At 43.0% G+C, this 23584-nt stretch overlaps 1 protein-coding gene and 1 pseudogene across 1 annotated transcript in view; one reads left to right on the top strand and one right to left on the bottom strand.

Annotated features, from left to right (window-relative positions):
• FGD4 (FYVE, RhoGEF and PH domain containing 4) overlaps positions 1 to 23584 on the bottom strand; it is a 283378-nt gene that overhangs the window by 12765 nt on the left and 247029 nt on the right. Inside the window, exons 11-15 of the mRNA XM_066258073.1 lie at positions 12279 to 12451; positions 7364 to 7394; positions 5589 to 5681; positions 5159 to 5284; positions 1635 to 1775 (exon numbers count right to left, since the gene is read on the bottom strand). Coding sequence (XP_066114170.1) covers positions 1635 to 1775; positions 5159 to 5284; positions 5589 to 5681; positions 7364 to 7394; positions 12279 to 12451 — 564 coding nt within the window. The remainder of the gene's footprint in view (positions 1 to 1634; positions 1776 to 5158; positions 5285 to 5588; positions 5682 to 7363; positions 7395 to 12278; positions 12452 to 23584) is intronic.
• Positions 6216 to 7067, top strand: LOC136323734 (heterogeneous nuclear ribonucleoprotein A1-like; annotated as a pseudogene).

Raw genomic sequence — 23584 nt, 5'->3', positions numbered from 1 at the left:
TTTTTTTTTTTTTTTTTTTCAGAGAGAGAGGGATAGACAGGGACAGACAGACAGGAATGAAGAGAGATGAGAAGCATCAATCATCAGCTTTTCATTGCGCATTGCAACACCTTAGTTGTTCACTGATTGCCCTCTCATATGCGCCCCGACTGCAGGCCTTCAGCTGACCGAGTAACCTCTTGCTCGAGCCAGCAACCCTGGGCTCAAGCTGGTGGGCTTTTTGCTCAAACCAGATGAGCCCGCACTCAATCTGGTGACCTTGGGGTCTCGAACCTGGGTCCTCCGCATCCCAGTCCAATGCTCTATCCACTGCGCCACCGCCTGGTCAGGCCACTCATTGATTCTTAATAATTAACCATAGAAACTTAATGAACTAAGTATATCTATGACTTTAATATTTTTAATATTTTATTTTTTTAATTATTTTATTGATTTGAGAGAGGAAGTGAGAGAGGGAAAAAGAGGCAGGAATATCGATCTGTTCCCGTATGTGCCCTGATCAGAAATCAAACCTGCAACCTCTGTGCTTTGGGACACTTCAACCAACTGAGCTATCTGGCCAGAGCTCTATCTATCACTTTATGTACATAGAATTTTAATCTTGAGCCTATTTTTTACAGATTTTCCAGGCTATCTTGAACTTTCTGCCTCCAAGGCCTTATTATATCTTTCGGTGTGAAACTCATTTCAGATACAAGTTGCATTATGGTTTTCAGGCTCGGGGGTCTGAATGTATTCTATTCAATATTTGCAACATGTGTCAAAATCACTCGTGAAATATTTCAATAATATTTAAATGTACCTATGAGATTACTGTCACTGGCTATTAAATAATACTTTTACTAAAAGTCATTAAGTTGGAAGAACTTTTCAGGTAATAAATGAATACTTTAATCTAAAGTTTAATAATTTCATCCAGTAGTATTTCAAAGCCAGTATGATGAAACCAAGAGAAAAAATTTCCTTTTAAAAAATACACTACAATTGCCTGACTGGTGGTAGCGCAGTGAATAGAGTGTCGACATGGGACACTGAGGTCCTAGGTTCGAAACTCTGAGTTCGCCGGCTTGTGCGAGCTCATTGGCTTGAGCACACAGGCTCACTGGCTTAAGCACTGGGTCGTCGGCTTGAGTGTGGGTTCACAGACGTGACTCCATGGTCACTGGCTTGAGCAAGGGGTCACTGGCTCAGCTTGAGCCTCACCCTTTCCCCCATCACGGCTTGTATGAGAAGCAATCAATGAACAAAGTGATACAACTATGAGTTGATGCTTCTCATCTCTTTCCCTCCTGTCTGTCTGTCTCTCTCAACAAACAAACAAAAAACCACTATAATAATTTGGGCATTAGACAATATAACAATTACTTCTTTAGTATTTGACTATAGCTACCTTCATAAAATCAATATATATTATATTTACTCGCAAATGCAGAACACCACCCCTTTTCTTTTTATACAACTGTGATCCCAAAATTCAGCAATACATAACAAAAGTATGACTTGCTCATTGTTCTCCAAATTGTTAAATACTAAAAAATAACACAATGTGTTATTTCTATTCTTTAGAGTTAAAAGACAATTTTATTTTCCTTATATAAAAATCTCAAGCACATCCAACATTTACTATTTCATACCTCTAAAATCCCTTTTCTTTTCTTTTCTTCACTGTCTGCGAATCCACTTATTATTTGGTAACAGTCTTTACAAACTTTGCTCAGTTTACCACCGTCATACTCCAGCTGAGCTTTGTAATCAGAACACTTCCAACAAACCACCTTAAATTAGAAAAGGTAATGAAAAGTGAGTAATAACATTTAAAAAATAAGATTTAAGCCATAAACATTTATAATGATAATAAATGAGAAAGAGTTATATATAAAGGCAAAGTTTTATTACACTAAGTATATCCCTGTGAACATTAGGATTATTTATCATAATAACATAATGTTGATTGTGAAATGCTTGCTCACCCTTTTCTTCCTGACCTCTAATGGCTGATCTTCAAAGGCTGGGTCCAGACCCTTCCTCTTCATACCTCTGGATGTTTCATCAATATCCTCCCAAAATGCACCCATAAGATTCTCTGCCTTCAGCGCTCTGCTTCCCCCACCCCGCCCTTCCCAACCGGCCCCCTTTCCCTGTGTCCCTAAAGCAGGAGATAGCACAGCCATCTAACCAGTCGCGGCAAGTCATAAACCTAGGATCATCCCAACATCCTCTACAGCTCACCCCCTGAAGTAACTGCATTAAAGTCCTGCTGATTTTACCGTCTAGTTTTTCAATCTGCCCATTTTCCCACAGCTCCCTGTAGTCACCGAGTACAGGCTATCAGTCCTGGTTTGGACCGCGATAGCCTCGTGACTGCTCCTTGTCACATTCTTACTAGCCTCCAGGCCTCTACTCTCGTACTCTCCAAGCTATTTTCCAAATAGCATTTTTTAACAGAAAAATGGTTCTTAAAAACCATAATCTGGTATATTTCTCCTCTACATAAAACCCTTTAGTCTTCCCTTTGCTGTTAGATAATAAATAAATTCTTAACTACAGCCTACGGAGTCCTGCGTCATCTGCCCCACCTCCTCCCTGTATCTGTAGTGACAATGGCTTCTACAGTCCCTCAAAGTGCTACGCTCTCTCCTCCTGCATCTCTGCTTCATGAGTGAACTCCTGATCATCCTTCAGAGATGTTGACTCAAATTTCACATCTTTAAGGAGGACTCCTCCAACATCCAGAACATAGCATGTCTCTTGTCCCTGGGCTACTAGAGTTTCCTGTACTCTTTTTCATGTTATCCAAGTTCTAATCACATGGTTGTGTGATTATCTGACTGTCGCCCTGAGTAGGCTGTCAACTCTATGGGATTGTCCTTGTATATTCTGCTCAGCAGCATACATAAGCATCTATAGAATGCCAAGGAATGAATGACTATAATGAAAATATATACTACCTCTCAGTGAATGGTATTTTTTCTTGCTATAGGAAAAGTGTTATTAAAAAAAAAACCTTCCACTTAAAAAAATTATCTTCTGCTTCTAGAAGCAATTTTCCCCCATTCATAGTGAACAAACTCTATTCAAGAAATGTAAGTATTAGTAACACTTTTAGTTTAGGTTCCCAGCATGTAAAATTCATGATTAAAAAGTATTCACTGGGCCCTGGCCAGTTAGTTCAGTGGTAGAGTGTTGGCCCAGCGTGTGGATGTCCCAAGTTTGATTCCCAGTCGGTGCACCCAGGAGAAGCAACCATCTGCTTTCCCACCCCTCCCTCCTTCTCTCTCTCTCTCTCTTCCCCTCCCACAGCCATGGCTCGATTGGTACAAGAGCATCAGCCCCGGGCACTGAGGATGGCTCCATGGAGCCTCCACTTCGGATGCTAAAAATAGCTTGGCTGTGAGCATGGCCCCAGATGGGCAGAGCATCAGCCCAGATGGGGTTGTCAGGTGGATCCCAGTAGGGGTGCATGCGGGAGTCTGTCTCTCCATCTCTCCTCTTCTCACTTGGAAAAGAAGAAAAAAAAGTATTCACTGTTTTCTCATAATTACTATAAACTACTCTAGGATTTAAAATCAGACATATCTGCATCTATAAATTCCTATTAATATCTTATTTTCAAATCATATCATAGTATTTTGATGATCCACATTCAAACACATTTTTTAAAAATTTATTTTAGTGAGGAGAGAGAGAGAGAAGCGGGGAAGGAGCAGGAAGCACTAACTCTTATATGTGCCTTTACCAGGCAAGCCCAGGGTTTCAAACCCATGACCTCAGTGTTCCAGGTCAATGCTTTATCCACTGCGCCACCACAGGTCAGGCTCAAACACATTTTCATTTGTTTACTGAACCATGTATATCAGTACCTAAGATCATTTCAAGCAAATTCAATGATAAATATTAAATAGTCTTACCCTGAGGGTAAACAAAAAGAGATGCCTGCTATAAATTTGATTTTGACTATAAAACTGCCTTGTTGAGTCAGAACTTAGGAACAGAGAAAGAATAAATCTGTAGTGTGAAAATACTCTAAAAGAGCTAGCAGTAAGAACCGCTGCACTTAAGCACACTAATAATATATTAGATCATTACACTACAATGCTCACCCTTCTCTATGTTTATTCATTGCTTTTTAGAAGACAGTGTGTAATCTTCAGCTGGGTTTACACGGCCCTCCAAAGCCTGCTGCTACCTCTTTCTAGCTTCGTATCATGCTTTGTTCCTGGTTACTCTTACAATATGAAACAACTCAATTGCTGAAAACCTGTTCTGTGCTTCCTTGGCCTTGAGTTGCTGATTTTGTTAGAGAAATATCACTGCTCTTAAATGGACCAGTGTGTCCTTTTACGTTTATAACCGTTAAGCTCTAAGGTGCACCCAGTGGGCCCCTGTGTTATACGGGCCCACTTCTTCCTGCCCAGAAACAACTATGTCAATCTCCCCCACATCTCTTCCTTCCCTCTCTCCACTTTCAGCTGATGACATTTTCTCATACATCGATGAAAATATATCTATCATCAGACCTCAATGCCCTCCTTTCCCACCACCAAATCTACAACACACCCACATTTGTACCCATCCTTTCCATTACAATGGAGGAAAGTTGCCCTCTCCCCATCAAAAGGTTGGACTGCCACTTATACTAACAAGTTCTATCTATTTTCTCAAAGCCATCAACTCCTTTGGTTATTATTTCTTCCGCCACAATTCACCTTACTCATTCTACTCCGGCATACGACCTTTCAACAGTCTCAAGAGCAGACCGAGCTCAGGCCGACCTCAGGGTCTCGGACATGCAGGCTCTGCCCACCTCCCCTCCTGTGGTCAGCTCTTTTCCATCTGTGAGGCATCAGCTTAAATATCAACTCCATTAGCTCTTAAAAGTGGTGTCAAATCCTCTTCCTTACCATTATTTGCCATTTTAAACCTTTTGACTGCCTCCTTACTGTATTTATAATAATTTGAAATGCTTATTTGTCCATTTACCTGCTTGGGTCTATTTTCTCCGTTAGAATGTAAGCCCTGTGAAGCTGAGTATCATTTTGCTTACCAATTTTTTCCTCCAGGACCCAACATAGTGCTTTGTGCAAGTAAGTTTATCCACAAAGCACTTTGCTGAGGTGATGATTTTACAATACCTATAGTTACTGGCAATCTCACGTACATGGCCACAGGCCCGACAGTGATGCCTTCTCCTTGTCAGCGCGTTGAAAGACTCTTTACATTTCATACACATCGTGACTTCATTATCTCGGATCCATCTGGGGGCTCTCTTCCCTAGCTCGGCAGTCTTAAAAGAAAAGAGAAATTCAATTTTAATAGGGAAAAAAAAACCTGTCATTTTCTTTCTCTCTTTCTTTCTACAAAGCATTTTAACAACATTGTTCATACCAGGTTCTGGTAAAGGAGTAAAAGGTTCAAAGAATTTAAGCAGCATAAAAAAGGGACTCACTACTACATTCATTGAAGAAGGAATGAGATTCTGTTATTGTGAAGGAAAAAGGTTTGAGGATGAGATGACCTGATGGATCTGTTATAACTGCAAAGAGTGAAGAGCTTAAAGATAAGAATTTAATTCATTTAATCCAACTTACAGAAACCTCCGACTGACTGTCATTATCCTTCGCAATTGCATTCCTGAAGGTTTCATGCCTCTGATGGAAAGCATCGATAGTCTCCTGAAGGGCCTGAGATATAAATAAAATTCAAAGCACACATTAAAGTATCACATGCAAAGCAATGAAAATACTTTATTAAACAAATATCTATGATGGGAAACACTTTAAATATCAGTGACCTTGCTCTGATAATTACATGTACACAATACAACATCTGCATACCTGTGTATACACAGAGGTCACCAAAAAGCAAAAATAAAAATAGAAATAAGGTTTAGTTGCAAGCAGACACCGCCGACTAAGCATCGTTCAGGTTTCCCCTCCCGCAGTCATCATGTCCGAGGCAGTCTCCCAAGCAGCTGGGGAAGCTCTTTATCAGAGGTTTGAGGTTTTTTAAAAAAAGATTTTATTTATTTTTTACAGAAAGAGGAGGAAGGGAATGCGAGAAGTAGCTACTTCCCTCTAGTTGTTCATTGGTTGTTTGTCATATGTGCTTTGACCTGGCAAGCCCAGGGTTTCGAACTGGAGACCTCAGCACTTCAGGTTCAGTGCTCTATCCACTGCGCCACCGCAGGTCAAGCAGAGGTTTGAGCTTTGAAACAACCGATGAGAGTCTGAGGCGCCCTTCTGAGCAATGGGGAACACTCCCAGACTATATGGTGATGAGAGACCCAAACACCAAGAACTCCAGAGGCTTTTGGTTTATCAGAGATGCCACCGTGGAGGAGGTGGATGCAACCATGAATGCAAAGCCACGTGATGAGGATCGAAGAGTTGTGGGACCAAAGAGGAAGTCTCAGGAGAAGATTCTCAAAGACCTGGTGCCCGCTTCACTGTGAAGACTTTTGTCAGTGGTATTAAAAAATACACTGAAGAATATCACCTACGAGATTATTTTGAACAGTATGAAAAAACTGAAGTGACTGACCAAGGCAGTGGCAAAAGAGAGGCTTTGCTTTTGTAACCTTTGATGACCATGACTCTGTAGACAAGAATATCATTCAGAAATCCCATACTGTGAATGGCCACAACTGCGAAGTAAGGAAAGCCTTATCTAGCAAGATGGCTAGTGCTTCATCCGGCCAAAGAGGCTGAAGTTCTGAAAACTTCAGAGGTGATCATGGAGGAAATTTCAGTGGTCATGGTGGCTTTGGTGGCAGCAGTGATGGTGGAAGATATCATGGCAGTGGGGATGACTATAATGGATTTGGTAATGCCGGAAGCAATTTTGGAGGTGGTGGAAGCTACAATAATTTTGGCAGTTACAACAACCAACCTTCAAATTTTGGGCCAATGAAAGGAGAAAACTTTGGAGGCAGAAGCCAATATTTTGCTAAATCACAAAACGGAAGTGGCTGTGGCAGTTCCTGCAGCTGTAGAAGCGAAGGCGGTGGCAGGGGTTTTGACTACTGCCAGGATGCAAAACTTAGCAGGAGAGGAGAGCCGGAGAAGTGACTGGGAGCTCCAGGGGACAACAGACTTATCAATTCAGCCCAGCACAGTGGTAACCGGGCCTAGCTGTGGCAGAGAATGTATGTTTTAGACAGCATGCAAGTGAACTGGCACAAAAACTCAAGGACTGCATTTGTGACTAATTGTATCACAGGTTATTTTCGTTTCTGTCCTGTGGAAAATGTAAAGCATTCCAACAGGGTTTTAATGTAGATTTATTTTGCACACATGCTGTTGATTGCTAAATGTAATGATGTTGAATAAATGTGTCTTTAAAAAAAAATAGAAATAAAGTTTACCTTGATCCATTCTTCCTTGTCTTGTTCAGAACTAAAACAAAACAAAATTAAACTGAATGCAGAGACCATTAATGAGTTACAACTGGTGAATAAAACTACATTTTAATGTTGTTCCAACTTTCTGGAAAATTCAGGGATGTCCAAGAAGGAGTTACCATCAAAATTAAACAGAATCTCTGGCAACTGAACAAATAAATTCTTCTTTTTTTTTTTTCTTTTTTTTTTGTGACAGAGACGGAGAGAGGGATAGATAGGGACAGACAGGAATGGAGAGAGATGAGAAGCATCAATTCTTTGTTGCAGCATCTTAGTTGTACATTGATTGCTTTCTCATACATGCCTTGACCAGGGGGCTACAGCAGACCAAGTAACCTCTTGCTCAAGCCAGCGACCTTGGGCTCAAGCTGGTGACCTCAGGGTTTTGAACCCAGGTCCTCCCAGTCCGATGCTCTATCCACTGCGCCACTGCCTGGTCAGGCCAAATAAATTCTTGAACAGAGTTTTAGACCATCCACTTACTTTTGTACACATAATTTTTGGTGGGGACAGATAAGCTTAGCTTTTATAACATACTGTACTGATAATAAGTTTAACAACCACCATCTAGTTATAGACATCAGACAACTCTGTAGATCTAGCATTACACTGATATACAACTTATCTTCCAATTCACCTTTATAAAGACAGAAGAGGGTTTTAAAGGCTACTAGTGACAGTTCATTTTAAGAAAGATTATAACTAGCCTCGAGGATCTAAAATATCTTTTTTTTTTTTTTTTTTCATTTTTCTGAAGCTGGAAACAGGGAGAGACAGCCAGACAGACTCCCGCATGCGCCCGACCGGGATCCACCCGGCACGCCCACCAGGGGCGACGCTCTGCCCACCAGGGGGCGATGCTCTGCCCATCCTGGGCGTCGCCATGTTGCGACCAGAGCCACTCTAGCGCCTGGGGCAGAGGCCACAGAGCCATCCCCAGCGCCCGGGCCATCTTTGCTCCAACGGAGCCTTGGCTGCGGGAGGGGAAGAGAGAGACAGAGAGGGAAAGCGCGGCGGAGGGGTGGAGAAGCAAATGGGCACTTCTCCTGTGTGCCCTGGCCGGAATCGAACCCGGGTCCTCCGCACGCTAGGCCGACGCTCTACCGCTGAGCCAACCGGCCAGGGCCTAAAATATCTTTGTAAGGCATTAGGGAGTATTGAACATTTCCTTTGACGAATAATTTAATTATATTTTGCTAGAAGGCTTCAGGTAATAATACCACACCTAGCCAATTATAGATAAAGCAAAACAAAAATTTTAAATGGCTGTAGGAAGGTAAGTTTCACAGATTAATGGACCCCAGTATTTAATAATTTTCTGTTGAAAAAAAATTTTCTTAACTATAGTCAAGTCCTCTGTTTTCCTGTTGAGGCAAATTTTCTTTATTCATCTCCCTTGTGGTAGCTTGTGTAGCTGGTTGTTGTACTATATTAGAAAAATCCACTTTAGTATTAGTCGACTCTGGACTAAGATCTCCAAATCAAGGAATTTTAAAGACTTTCCAAGAGTGGCTTCTGTCTGCTAGGCTAGGGCTAAGTTTAAGTTCCAGCCTGAATGTCACAGGCCTGTTCTCACAGGGATCACATATGTATAAGTCTGACGGGAGGTTTGCTCCTGTGACAGTATCCATCTTTCCAGTAAATATACTGTTGAGCATTAGTGTCTGAGGACCGCTGCTGAACTCTGTGACTGTCACCTGAGAGATTCTGCTTATCGTTCATCTGGTAATCCTTGGAGGTGAGGGGGCTTCAATCTCCCCCCTGAAAAAAGATATTTCCCTATTGATATTTTCCTGTGTCTCCTGCCACCCCCCAATCAGCTCTACTGCCCTGAGAGTACAGCTGCATGCTAAATGCTTTTAGCTTTAGCTCTTTTTTTTTCCCTGATGTTGGAAACGGGGAGGCAGTTAAACAGACTCCCACATGCGCCCAACAGGGATCCACCCGGCATGCCCACCAGGGGGCGATGCTCTGTCCATCTGGGGCGTTGCTCTGTTACAACCAGAGCCATTCTAGTGCCTGAGGCAGAGGCCATGGAGCCATCCTCAGCACCAGGGCCAACTTTACTCCAATGGAGCCTCGGCTGCGGGAGGGGAAGAGAGAGACAGAGAGGAAGGAGAGGGGGAGGGGTGGAGAAGCAGATGGGCGCTTCTCCTGTGTGCCCTGGCCGGGAATTGAACTGGGACTCCTGCAAGCCAGGCCGACGCTCTACCACTGAGCCAACCGGCCAGGGCCTAGCTTTAGCTTTTTTAAATGCAAGGGCACTTGGTATGTCTCTAATGCTCTTTGTTTTATTTTCTCAGTCACAGTAGACTAACTGACTCTTTTGTTTAGTTTATCACTATATTTTTATATTCATTATGCAACTAAAAATCATTGAATAAAAATGACAAAAAAAATACTTTATACCCTTTTGAATAGGGGAGTGTGTGCACAGAGGAGGAGTGGCCAGTCTTGAGGCAGAATCATTTAGCGAGGAGAGCAGACTCCTTCTTCAGGGGGCTTCAGAAGGGAATTTTCCTGAAATATCTCCAAATATACCCAGTTCTGGGTTCTATGTAATCTCACTAACATTCTGACTTTCTGGGTCTTTCAATGTTTGTCTCTATTCTTGAGAGTCATTATAGAACAGATGACAGACAAGTAATCCATTTTGGCCTTTAGTTTACCATACAATCATAAATATAACTAGAGCAATGATATGAGGGGATTAAAAACTTTAAGGAAGTGACCATGATTCAAATCTAATTGGAATGTACCCAGTACTGCCATGTTGGAACCCTACAAAGTGATGACTACCTGTCCTTACGAAAACTCCTCAGGAACCAGCCCCATTCTAAAGAGAAAACAGTCCAAGCTACTCCGGGAGGGCTGCAGTCCCCACTTAGGCAACTCAAGACACCCTGACAATCCGCTGTTAGGGTCTGCAGGTCTGGGCGCGTGCTGGCATTTCAGAGCCGGAGGCACCTTTATTCTTCTGCAGGGAAGACTTCTCTAATTATCAGAACTACAGGGAGTTTTCTTTGTTACCAGACCCAACCAGTGAGTTAACATCATACATTCTTCTTTAGGGATTGATGGTTAGGGTCAAAACTCATCACAATGAGGTAGAAGAGCTATGATATTCAGAACCAAGTCCTTCACCATTTTCACTCATGCTTGGAATGCTTCCTTCGAAGCCTTGGATCAGTCCCCAGCCGCCTGCCGCATCTTCCACAACTGTAATTCCACCAGGTCCCTGACTGCCAGGGCGCAAATTTCTGCTAAGATGATTTATTCTCTTTCGAAAGCCTGAAATTTGTTATTTTCTGATTTTTTTTTTGTTGTTGTTTGTTTTTAGTGAGAGAGATGGGGGGCAGACAGGGACTGACAGACAGAAAGGGAGAGAGATAAGAAGCATCAACTTGTTGCAGCACTTTAGTTGCTCATTGATTGCTTTCTCATATGTGCCTTGACCAGGGGGCTCCAGCTGAGCCAGTGACCCTTTCCTCAAGCCAGCGAACATGTGCTTCAAGCCAGTGACCTTTGGGTTCAAGCCAGCCAGCGACCCTGTGCTCAAGCTGGTGAGCCGGTGCTTAAGCCGGCGACCCTGTGCTCAAGCTGGTGAGCCGGTGCTTAAGCCGGCGACCCTGTGCTCAAGCTGGTGAGCCGGTGCTTAAGCCGGCGACCCTGTGCTCAAGCTGGTGAGCCGGTGCTTAAGCCGGCGACCCTGTGCTCAAGCTGGTGAGCCGGTGCTTAAGCCAGCGACCCTGTGCTCAAGCTGGTGAGCCGGTGCTTAAGCCGGTGACCCTGTGCTCAAGCTGGTGAGCCGGTGCTTAAGCCAGCGACATCAGGGTTTCGAACCTGGGTTGTCAGTGTCTCAGGTCAACACTCTATCCACTGCACCAACTGGCCAGGCTTTTTATTCTTTTATAAGTTTTTTCTATGCAGTTACTAATTACATATATCCAGGATGAATCTGCCTGAGCAGCCAGACCACGTGCTATTGGTGCAAGGGAACAGAAAGGAAAGGAAGGGCTCTCTCATGCTGCACGGCATCTAGGGTATTAGAGCCAACAGGGCTGGGATTGGGACTTAGCTCTCTGATCTGTGACTTTCTGGAGTATCTCAATTCTCACCATGCCAGGCCTTTATAAGATAAATGGAAAACAGTCTTTTAAAGAAGATATTTCAAAACCTGACAGCATTCTGACCTGCAGTGGTTCACACGAGGTAGCTGCAATCTACTGCAGTGGTTCTCATGTTGTCTTCTTTCCAGACATGGTTATGCTAGGGGGATGGAGGCTAGAACTCCAGCCCTCGCTCCCACTCAGTACAGCATACAGGAAGAAGCATCCCTTCAGAAGTCCCCGATGCTAGAGGCCACTGCAGCCCCAAATGGCCACCTTCATATATCCTTCCACTCTGGCAAGAGAACCACTCCCATTGCTACACTGTCTCCTCCGAACATTTTCTCCATCAAAGTGCCATTAAGTCCCATGAATGCAGAGCCTCTGCAGGGCTTAAGAGTTAAACTTCAACACTTAGCATGGACCAAAAGAAGGATGGAAGGAAAAGGGGCTGAGGGAGTATCTTTTCCTACAAGGCTCAAAACCTTGGCCTAAACACCACATTTCATGCTCTCAGCACCTTGTAAATCTAAAGAGTAAATATAATTTACTCAATGTTTACTTGCTGAAAATGACTATCCCAGGCACTACAGAGGAATCAAAAGGGAAGATATAATTCCTGCTTTTTAAGAACCTCTCTCTCTCCACTTCTGTACAACCAGGTTCGCAGAGGTCTGTAGCATTCACTTGAGAGAGAGTCTTGGAATGATTCTATTCTACAATGAGTTCTGATGCTTTTGCAAACCATGTGACAGGAATGGTCCTCTTACCTGGCTTGCAATTCCAGTGTTCTCTCTTTCCCAGATACCTGGAAAGTGTGTGGATATTCCTCATTGTGAGTCTCCACAATCTGCATGCCATCTATGCCAACCCTGGTTCGAACTGTGAATTTAGAGCCCACCAAGCTGAATCTTGGCACACAGTACAGCAACATGTTGTTGAACTGCAAGGAGACAGAACACATATCAACAAACAGGGAAACAAAGAGAGAAGAAAATGACCCATATTGAAAGTAGCCCTAGGTAATATTCCAAGGGCTTCCCAAGGAGTATCATACGTTCTATGTGAGCAAAATTATTTAAATACTACATTGAGATTTTAGGCTTGTACCAAAATTATCATATTTTATAATATACAGCATATATTTCCCTTTGTTGGTTCTTAAACATTTTATTGATATTTAAATAACTCAGTCATCATTTTGTACCATAAAAAATTAATTCAACTAAATTCAGCAACAATTTATTGAGAACCTTCCACAGACCAGCAACAGTTCTCAATCCATAAAGATGAAGTACTTAGACGACAAAATATCTCATTGTTATATCTTAGCAACTGTATAATAGCTTAGGGGAAAAGTGTAATATTTAGCAATTATTTTTATCAGTGTATTTATTTTTTTAAAGATTTTATTTATTTATTTTAGAGAGGAGAGAGAAAGAAAGAGAAGGTGGGGAAGAACAGGAAGTATCAACTCCCATATATGCCTTGACAGGCAAATCCAGGGTTTTGAACCAGTGACCTCAGCACTTCAGGTCTATGCTTTATCCACTGCGCCACCACAGGTCAGGCTTTTTATCAGTGTATTCAATGTTAAATTAATTTACAGGGGCTCCTCGGGTTACAACACAGTTCCATTCCAATGAGAGTAACGTAACCCCAATCTTGGTGTAAGTCGAAACATACCCTGGCCTAAGTCACTTACCTATCCTAACACAGTTGTAAAATCATAATCTAGAACAGGCATCCCCAAACTACAGCCCACGGGCCGCATGTGGTCCCCTGAGGCCATTTATCTGGCCTTGCCGCACTTCCGGAAGGGGCACCTTTTTCATTGGTAGTCAGTGAGAGGAGCACTGTATGTGGCGGCCCTCCAACAGTCTGAGGGACAGTGAACTGGCCCCTGTGTAAAAAGTTTGGGGACCCCTGATCTAGAACAGTGGTAGTCAAGCTGGTCCCTACCACCCACTAGTGGGCGTTCCAGCTTTCATGGTGGGTGGTAGCAGAGCAACAAAAGTATAAATAAAAAGATAGATTTAACTATAATAAGTTGTTTTATAAAGATTTATTCTGCCAAACTTAGCGAAAATCTGACATAAAGTACTTGGTAAGTAATTATTATTATATGCTTTAACTTGCTGTTAATTCTGCTTTATAAATTTTATCAAGTCAAGTTACTTCCCTACTTTATAAATCACCATTACTGTGGAACCGGTGGGCAGTTAGAAAATTTTACTACTAACAGAGGTACAAAAGTGGGAGGTAGGTATAAAAAGGTTGACTACCCCTGATCTAGAACATAAAAACACAACTAAGCCACAGAAAAAGAATACTGTGTATTCTCCCACCGCGTGCAACCAAACTAGTTCACCCATGTAGTCTGTGAGTATGATGCTAACGGCCTAAACTGAAACATACACATGTCAATTTTTAAAAGTTTTTATTGGAATGAGCGTTGTAAACTCAAAATGTTATATGTTGAGACTGTTGTAACCTGAGGATCTCCTGTAGAGCCAAAATTATTACTTTAAATTTTATTCAAACATGTGGGGTTAGCACATTAACTCGATGTAAAAAACTCTTACTGTTATATATTGACCTGCATCTTGCTTAAGAATTCATCTTTTATGAATGAACAGAAAAGTCATCTATTTTAGCAAAAAGTCTTTAAAAACCTTCTCCAAAGGATCCACCTTTAAAATAAAAACTTCAGCCCTGGCCAGATAGTTTAATTGGTTAGCAGGGGTCCCCAAACTTTTTACACAGGGGGCCAGTTCACTGTCCCTCAGACTGTTGGGAGGGCCAGACTATAAAAAAAAACTATGAACAAATCCCTATGCACATTACACATATCTTATTTTAAAGTAAAAAAACAAAACGGGAACAAATATAATATTTAAAATAAAGAACAAGTAAATTTAAATCAACAAGCTGACCAGTATTTCCAATGGGAACTATGGGCCTGCTTTTGGCTAATGAGATGGTCAATGTCTGGTTCTATATTTGTCACTGCTAGCCGGAACAAGTGATATGACGTGCTTCCCGAGCCGTGACGCGGGTGTCCCACGTCACCAGAAGCAGTACTAAATGTGAGCGATGCCTCTCACTGACCACCAAAAAAAAAGGTGCCCCTTCTGGAAGTGCGGTGAGGGCTGGGTAAATGGCCTCAGGGGCCGCATAAGGCCTGTGGGCCGTAGTTTGGGGACCCCTGGGTTAGAGCATCATCCCAAAACACAGAGGTTGTGGGTTCGTCCCCAGTCAGGGCACACACAGGAACAAATCAATGTTCTTGTCTCTCTCTCTCTAAACCCAATAAACATTTAAAACTAAAATAAAAGTTTTATTTTAAACCTGAATCAAATTATATGTAGTGCCTCATTTCTAGTCAACCACAAACATCAAGCCCAAGCAATGGGCCCTGGCCGGTTGGCTCAGTGGTAGAACGTCAGCCTGGTGTGCAGGAGTCCCGGGTTTGATTCCCGGCCAGGGCACACAGGAGAAGCGCCCATCTGCTTCGCCACCCCTCCTCCTCTCCTTCCTCTCTGTCTCTCTCTTCCCCTCCCGCAGCCGAGACTCCATTGGAGCAAAGATGGCCCAGGCACTGAGGATGGCTCCATGGCCTCTGCCTCACGCGCTAGAATGGCTCTGCTTGCAACATAGCAACGCCCCAGATAGGCAGAGCATTGCCCCCCTGGTGGGCATGCTGGGTGGATCCTGGTCGGGCGCATGCGAGAGTCTGTCTGACTGCCTCCCTGTTTCCAGCTTCAGAAAAATACAAACAAACAAAAAACAAAACAAACAAAAAGCCCAAGCAATGATTTTGGGAGGGCATTTAATTCACTTTGAATGCATTAAAACATGAAAAAGGATAAAAAGTCTAAATATTTGGGTTAATTTGTAGGTAGATTCCTAAAGGAGGTACATAACTATCTTCCTATTTATATTTATTGTTTCTAAGCTACATATCAATATATTCTTCAAGGACAAGAGCAATGGGAGACTTAAACCCTTATTTGCAATGTAGGAGTTCATCTCTCAGGATCATTATCTGTAGAAATGACAAGTTACTGACAGGATTAAATGAGGAAAAATGTCTTATTCTACCAGGTCCTCTGTTTTGCTCCACATAGCCATAGAGACAAAAAATGGTGATGGATATTTAAAGACATTTCAACATGTTTATGTGATACCGTCTGTTGTACTCATTCTGAAAGCCAATTTCTCACCAGTTGTTCCTCATCCATTATTTTGCAACTTCCTATAACCAGTGTCAGAAATTTCATTTCCACAACGGGAAAATGTAGAAATAAAAGGACACGAAATACATTTCACATATATCTCCACACCCCATTTCACCTTTATGTTTCTAGAGGAGAACACTAATGACCTAGACCTAGGCTATTATCACACCCACTGTATTCAAACAACGGCAATCATTGCCTCCTCACAGTACCTAGGATGTAGAGATTTCAAAAATGCACTGAAAATTCTCCATCCCAGCTTGCTGAAGGCAACAGCTTGCCTGCTACCTGTTCCCATTACCATTTCCTTCTCTCGTCTATCCAGGCCTTCTCAGGAGGGGCTTTGCGCAAGGCCACAAATGGTGCAGGATGAGTTGCCAAGGAGCCACCAAAATGGACAGGGCTCACACTTTCCAGGTAGCAAATGCCACCAAATTTCTCTCCAAACTGAGTGACAAATGTAATGTTTTTTGAGTTTTATGATACTTGTCCACAAGTTCACTTTATAAAGCTCATCAAAGTCTGGTTATTTTATAGAAACAAGAGTTCATGAATATGGAAGCTCTTAGCATTTGCTTTTTGTAGTTATATCCATATGAGGTGACAAACTACCTCATAATAAATGACATGTTCCTCTTTCTCTTTCATGCTTTCAAGATTACATTTCCCCTGTTACATTTTTTTTTTAGATTTTATTTACTGTATTCATTTTTAGATAAAGAGGAGAGAGAGAGAGAGAGAGAGAGAGAGAGAGAGAGAGAAAGTGGGGAGGAGCAGGAAGCATCAACTCCCATATGTGCCTTGACCAGGCAAGCCCAGGGTTTCAAACCAGCAACCTCAGCCTTCCAGATCAACGCTTTTATCCACTGAGACACCACAGGTCAGGCTCCCCTGTTACATCTTTTTTTTCACAAGAGACAAAGAGAGAGGAAGAGATAAGGACAGACAGGAAGGGAGAGAGATGAGAAGCATCAATTCTTCATTGCAGCACCTTAGTTGTTCATTGATTGCCCTCCAACATGTGCCCTGACTGAGGGGCTACAGCAGAGTAAGTGACCCCTTGCTCAAGCCAGTGACCTTGGGCTCAAGCCAGTGACCATGGGGTTATGTCTATGATTCCATGCTCAAGCCAGTGAGCCCATGCTCAAGCTGGTAAGCCCACACTCAAGCCAGCGACCTCAGGTATTTGAACCTGGGTCCTCTGTGTTCCAGGCCAACGTTCTATCCACTGTGCCACTGCCTGGTCAGGCCCCCCGTTATATTCTTTTTTTTTTAAATATTTTTTTATTTTATTTTCTCCAAGACAGAGAGAGAGTCAGAGAGAGGGATAGACAGGGACAGACAGACAGGGAGAGATGAGGAGCATCAATCATTAGTTTTTCATTGCGCGTTGCGACACCTTAGCTGTTCATTGATTGCTTTCTCATATGTGCCTTGACCGTGGGCCTTCAGCAGACTCAGTAACCCCTTACCCGAGCCAGTGACCTTGGGTCCAAGCTGATAAGCTTTGCTGAAACCAGATGAGCCCGTGCTCAAGCTGGCAACCTCAGGGTCTTGAACCTGGGTCCTCCGCATCCCAGTCCGACGCTCTATTCACTGAGCCACCACCTGGTCAGGCCCCCTGTTATATTCTTAATAAGTGGAAATTCACAGTCCAAATTGTCAATAACTATATAATAACCTTTTTTTTTTCTTTTCTTTTTTTTTTTTTTTCTGAAGCTGGAAACAGGGAGAGACAGTCAGACTCCCGCATGCGCCCGACTGGGATCCACCTGGCACACCCACCAGGGGGCGACACTCTGCCCACCAGGGGGCGATGCTCTGCCCTCCGGGGCGTCACTCTGTCATGACCAGAGCCACTCTAGCGCCTGGGGCAGAGGCCAAGGAGCCATCCCCAGCACCCGGGCCATCTTTGTTCCAATGGAGCCTCAGCTGCGGGAGGGGAAGAGAGAGACAGAGAGGAAGGAGAGGGAGAGGGGTGGAGAAGCAGATGGACGCTTTTCCTGTGTGCCCTGGCCGGGAATTGAACCCGGGACTTCTGCACGCCAGGCCGATGCTCTACCACTGAGCCAACTGGCCAGGGCCATAATAACCTTTTATACCTCAGGTCACAATCTAATTCTAGTCAATCAATACCCTTTTTCTTCTTCCTAGAGGTGAAGTTGGGAGCTCGGGAAGGATATAAAATATTGCTTACAAAGACGTAGATGCCACAGATGTAAAGGAATGAGCTAGATAGTACTGCTCTCTCTGTGAACCGTGCTCTTGTGGCAAAAGCCACTGTCACCTCATTTCTGAGTTTTCACTTGGTACTGAAAAAGGAAGTTAGAGCAACTGTAACTGATTAGATCAACTTTCCTTTTCAGTGTAGGGGGTTCCTTTTGGTCCCCTGCCCACAGCTCTGGAGGAACAACTTACAAAGCAATGCCTGGCGAGCGGGCTGCTCTAGAAGTGCCAGGTCGTCCCGAAACCTAGAAGCAAGTCTCAACTGTATTAAAAGTTAGGGGCGTCCCCTTCTTGCTCTCTATTGTTCCTTAACTGTTCATTTCAAGTTATTTAAAATATGTTTACTTGAATGAAATAATTTAATTTCATGTCTCACTAGTGACTGTTTCATTAAAGTTTGTGTGAGAAAGTAAAAAGTACATTATTGAAGAAATTTCCAGAGCCTGGTCTATATTCAAAGTAAAATAAGGGGAAAAAAATCTAAATCTGTCATGCTACAAGGAAATAAAAAATAGAACTCCAAAGAGCCAAAAATAAAACCTCTACAGGATAACTTGATTTTTTTTTTTTAACTTTCAGGTGTCAGGTATGGTTTTTTTACTTAATTAACAGAATACCACACCATTGCCATTTAAAAAAATGGCGTGAAGGCAAGCAAATCTGCAAAACACATGAAGACTCGAACGCCGCAATAAGAGTCTAAACAGAATTGGCTTTTCAGACAAAAAGAACACCCATCCTCATTTTCTTTCTGGAGAGAGAAAAAAAAATGGTACTTCCAATGTTTCTAGGTATGAAAAAACCATCATGCTGCATGGGAATGAAAGGGTGCTGGGTGCTGGCCAGAGGCGAGATTGACAAGTCCCTGATCAGAGCAGAAGGATTAAAAGAAAAAGACACTAGAGGAAATGCTTCTAAATGGTCTTCAAGAGATGAATGGGGCTTTCCTAATATTCCTGCCATGTGACTTTACTCTCCCTGGAGGCAGTGGCATCACAGGCTGTCTGCCAGCTGACAGGAACTGGAACAAGCTGGATCCCCGAAGGCTCTTTGCCTCCTGTCCTCCAGAGAACTGCTTGACTTGGATCTGCATCGAGGTACGCAACCTAAAACTATTGCCAGAAAAAATTTAAAAAATATTTATTTTTATTTTATTTATTCATTTTAGAAAGGAGAGAGATAGAGAGAGAGAGAGAGAGAGAGAGAGAGAAGGGGGAGGAGCAGGAAGCATCAACTCCCATATGTGCCTTGACCAGGCAAGCCCACGTGGGGCAGTGCATTAGGTCCCCAATGCCCAGGGACCTAAATGCACCTACAAGCATTCCTTTCATATGGAAACTAACCTATCCAGAGCCCACATACTCCAACCACCTCCTTTATCAGGCTCTCACATGCTGAGTCAGAATTCCCCCACCCTAATCACCCTGGGGCCAGGTCCTAACACCACCCCCTGAGTCCCAGAGTCAGATAAAGCTGGGTACACTGGGCATCTGAGGCTGTTGCCCTTGCCTTGCCCATCCCTTTATGCAGAAACCGCAATAAAAGCTCTTGCTCATGTCTCCTGCCTGTTCCCTCTGCTTCCTGACTCTGGTGCCTTCTTGTGTAGCCCCCCGCCCCTGGGGTGGAATAACCATCCTTTCGGCATCTGTAAGTATAGCTACCTTTTCACTGGTGGTCATCTCCAGTCTGCCGGCCTCACTGTACCTGAATAACAAAATCTACATTTCAAAATAAATAGATCTCTGAATCTTGAAAGGACATCCCATGTCCCTGATATATGTTTAGCTCTTTATAACTTCTGAAAGCTGACATACTTCTGTTAAGTTTAAATGATTTTTATAGTCAATTTGGACAATATCTATGTTGGGCAGATAAAATATATTATGCTCACTTTGTTAAAGATGGTGCTGTCCACGTGGCAGCCCGTAGCCTAGGTGATAATATTATTTGCCCTTCTTGCTTGGGATGGGCGTGATTATATTAATGTGTGTTGGGGGAGGGCTTTCACGCCAAAAGGTTTTAAAAGGAAGAGAGATCACGTTGTTCCGGGAGAAGAGTGATTGTGTTCTAGGAGGAGGGCAGAGAGCAGGGAGGAGAGCAGAGAAAGGCCACGTGGAGGAGAGGAGAAGCAGCCAAGATGGCAGAGTGCTGAAGGAGAAGCCAGTTTGTGCAGAGTTTGTGCAGGGAGAAGGAAGGAGATGGGGAACAAAGGTGAATAAGGCTAGTGAGCTAGAAACCTTTGATTCTAGGAAACTCGGATAAATCAGCTTTGTGAGCACTGAGTGAGTGGGTTTTAGAGCCCAGTGTGTGTTTTTACTTTCCCGCCAGGTGCAAGCTAGGATTACAGATGATGGTCCACCAGTTCTTGGCTCCATTGTTTCATTACCGACTGTCCGAATCCAATGCAAACGTGTGGGCCAGGCGGCTGTGATGGTGGCCATGGTTACTGGCTTTACAATCTATATTTTAAAAAATTTATTATTATTATTAAGATTTTATTTACTGATTTTAGTGAGAGGAAAGAGAGGAGAACAGGGGAAAGGGGCAGGAAGCATCAACTCATTACAGTTGCTTCTTGTATGTGCCTTGACCGGGCAAGCCCAGGGTTTTGAACCGGTGACCTCAGCATTCCAGGTTGAAGCCTTATCCACTGCGCCACCACAGGTCAGGCATATTTTTAAAAAATTATTAAAATATAGTTTAAATACCATAAACCAAGCCCTTTTTTTTAAAAAATATTTTATTTATTGATTTTTAGAGAGAGAGAGAGAGAGAAAGAAGGGGGAGGAGCAGGAAGCATCAATTCCCATATGTGCCTTGACCAGGCAAGCCCAAGGTTTTGAACCGGCAACCTCAGTGTTCCAGGTTGACGCTTTATCCCACTGCGCCACCACAGGTCAGGCACCAAGCCCTTTTAAAATGTGTAATTCATCGTTTTTTTGTATAACCAATAAATTGTGCAATGCTCACTACTATCTAATTCCAGAATATTTCGTGACTCCAAACAGCAAACTTGTGTCCATTTCCTTCTCCCCACCAACCCTAGGCAACGCCAACTTACAGCCTACCTCTATATATTTACCTGAATGTCTGGACATTTCTTATAAATGGAATCATATAGTGTGGGCTTTCAGGAAGGACTTCTTTCACTTGGCACAGCATTTCCAAAGTTCATCCATGCAGCATATAGTTTATTCCTTTGTCTTGCCATCTCATATTCCACTGCATGGATATACCACCATTTGTTTACCATTTCATCAGTCTCTGAACATTTGTTTCCACTTTTTGGCTAGTATATAGAATAATTTTGCTGTGCACACTCATGCACAAGTTTTGAATAGGCATATGTTTTCCATTTTCTTGAGTCACACAAATTTGGAGTAGAACTGCTAGGTCATATGGTGACCAGATATTCTTTTTCACTCCTCCACATGACAATTAATTCCTTTAAATTTTCCTTTTAAAAGGAGGCTGTAGGCCTGACCTGTGGTGGCGCAGTGGATAAAGCGTCGACCTGGAAATGCTGAGGTCGCCGGTTCGAAACCCTGGGCTTGCCTGGTCAAGGCACATATGGGAGTTGATGCTTCCAGCTTCTCCCCCCTGTCTCTCTCTCCCTCTCTCTTTCCTCTCTAAAATGAATAAATAAAATAAAAATTAAAAAAAAAAAAAAAAAAAAAAAGGAGGCTGTAGATCATAGAAACTTCTACACCCCCCCCCCCCCGACAACTCATTTTATAGTGGTGAGATGGCAGCCTTGCAGCAGAAAAGCCCAATGTGACATCCTGAGACTATAATCATGTGCCAGTCACTGGGCAGCCTCTTTACCAATGTCTGTTTCTTTGCCTGTAACAACAACTGTAATAATAGCTATCAGTTACGGAGTTATTGTACAGTAGCTTATTGAGTAGCTCTGTGGTAAGGTACCAAAGAACTGCAAAACTTAATATTAATATTCTAGGAGGAAGAGTCAGGTTTCTTGAACCCTCCTTTCTGTGGAGAATAAAGGGAGAGGAATGTGGGAGTTTCCTGGACATACTATGTACTGAGATAAGAAACCTCCTTTTACTAAGAAGCTTAAAAGGCATTTTATAATTTAGGCTAAGCATACAGAGACATTTTTGTAAATATGATTTTTATACTTGTGTGTGATTCACACCAGCTCAGGAGGGCCGGTAGCATTGTATTGTAAATGGAGAGGTTTTTGTACTAGGTTTTGAATGAAAAGAGGAAGGAGACTTGGACCCCCTTCCTTCCCCACACCTGTGAGGAAAGAGGGAAACAGCAAGCCAGGTGCTAGAAAAGGAGGAAAGATTTAAATAATCCTTTCCTCTCCCCATTCTTTCTCTTTAATGGGCAATTTACAAACGCTTATCCTTTGACATCATGTAAGCCTCCTCCCATCCTGAAAACATGTGATTGATGTATGTACCTCTCTAGACAAAGGGATGACAGATGGACACTAAAAGATTTGGGGATGTCTTTTGGTATGTAAAACGACATCCTTCCCTATTGTGTTACCTTATAAATTTTAATATATAGGAATTCGTTTTTATAGATACTATAGACCAGGTGTAGTCAACCTTTTTATACATACAGCCCACTTTTGTATCTCTGTTAGTAGTAAAATTTTCTAACCGCCCACCGATTCCACAGTAATGGTGATTTATAAAGTAGGGAAGTAACTTGACTTTATAAAATTTATAAAGCAGAGTTAACAGCAAGTTAAAGCATATAATAATTACTTACCAAGTACTTTATGTCAGATTTTTGCTAAGTTTGGCAGAATAAATCTTTTTTTATTTTTATTATTTATTTTTTTATTTTTCTGAAGCTGGAAATGGGGAGAGACAGTCAGACTCCTGCATGCGCCCGACTGGGATCCACCCGGCACGCACACCAGGGGCTACGCTCTGCCCACCAGAGGGCGATGCTCTGCCCCTCTGCCGCGACCAGAGCCACTCTAGCGTCTGGGGCAGAGGCCAAGGAGCCATCCCCAGCGACCGGGCCATCTTTGCTCCAATGGAGTCTCGGCTGCGGGAGGGGAAGAGAGAGACAGAGAGGAAGGAGGGGGGGTGGAGAAGCAAATGGACGCTTCTCCTATGTGCCCTGGCCGGGAATCAAACCCGAGTACCCCACACGCCAGGCCGATGCTCTACCACTGAGCCAACCGGCCAGGGCCCAGAATAAATCTTTATAAAACAACTTACTATAGTTAAATCTATTTTTTTATTTATACTTTGGTGGCTCTGCTACCGCCCACCATGAAAGCTGGAACGCCCCCTAGTGGGCAGTAGGGACTAGGTTGACTACCATTGCTACAGACGAATGTTATAAGCTTAAATGATTGTCATGCTCCTGTCCTCCTCCTTTTCTCCCCACCCTGTATGTGATCAAGTGTATATAACTAGCCTCAGAGCTATATTGGACACTGCATGATTTGGGTCAGCTATACCCTGTGTTTGTCATATGCAGCTGGCTTATTAATAAATCTCCTCCTATTAATAAAACTCTTCAAAAATTCATTTGGACTTGGTGTCTCTATGTAAACCCACGGAAGTTACGGTACTTTACAACAGCTTATTGTTACTCAGTGTTAGCTATTCCTATAT

Source organism: Saccopteryx bilineata, chromosome 2, assembly GCF_036850765.1.
Source record: "Saccopteryx bilineata isolate mSacBil1 chromosome 2, mSacBil1_pri_phased_curated, whole genome shotgun sequence".
Taxonomy (NCBI): Eukaryota; Metazoa; Chordata; class Mammalia; order Chiroptera; family Emballonuridae; genus Saccopteryx; species Saccopteryx bilineata.
This window is presented reverse-complemented; position numbering and strand designations above follow the sequence as displayed.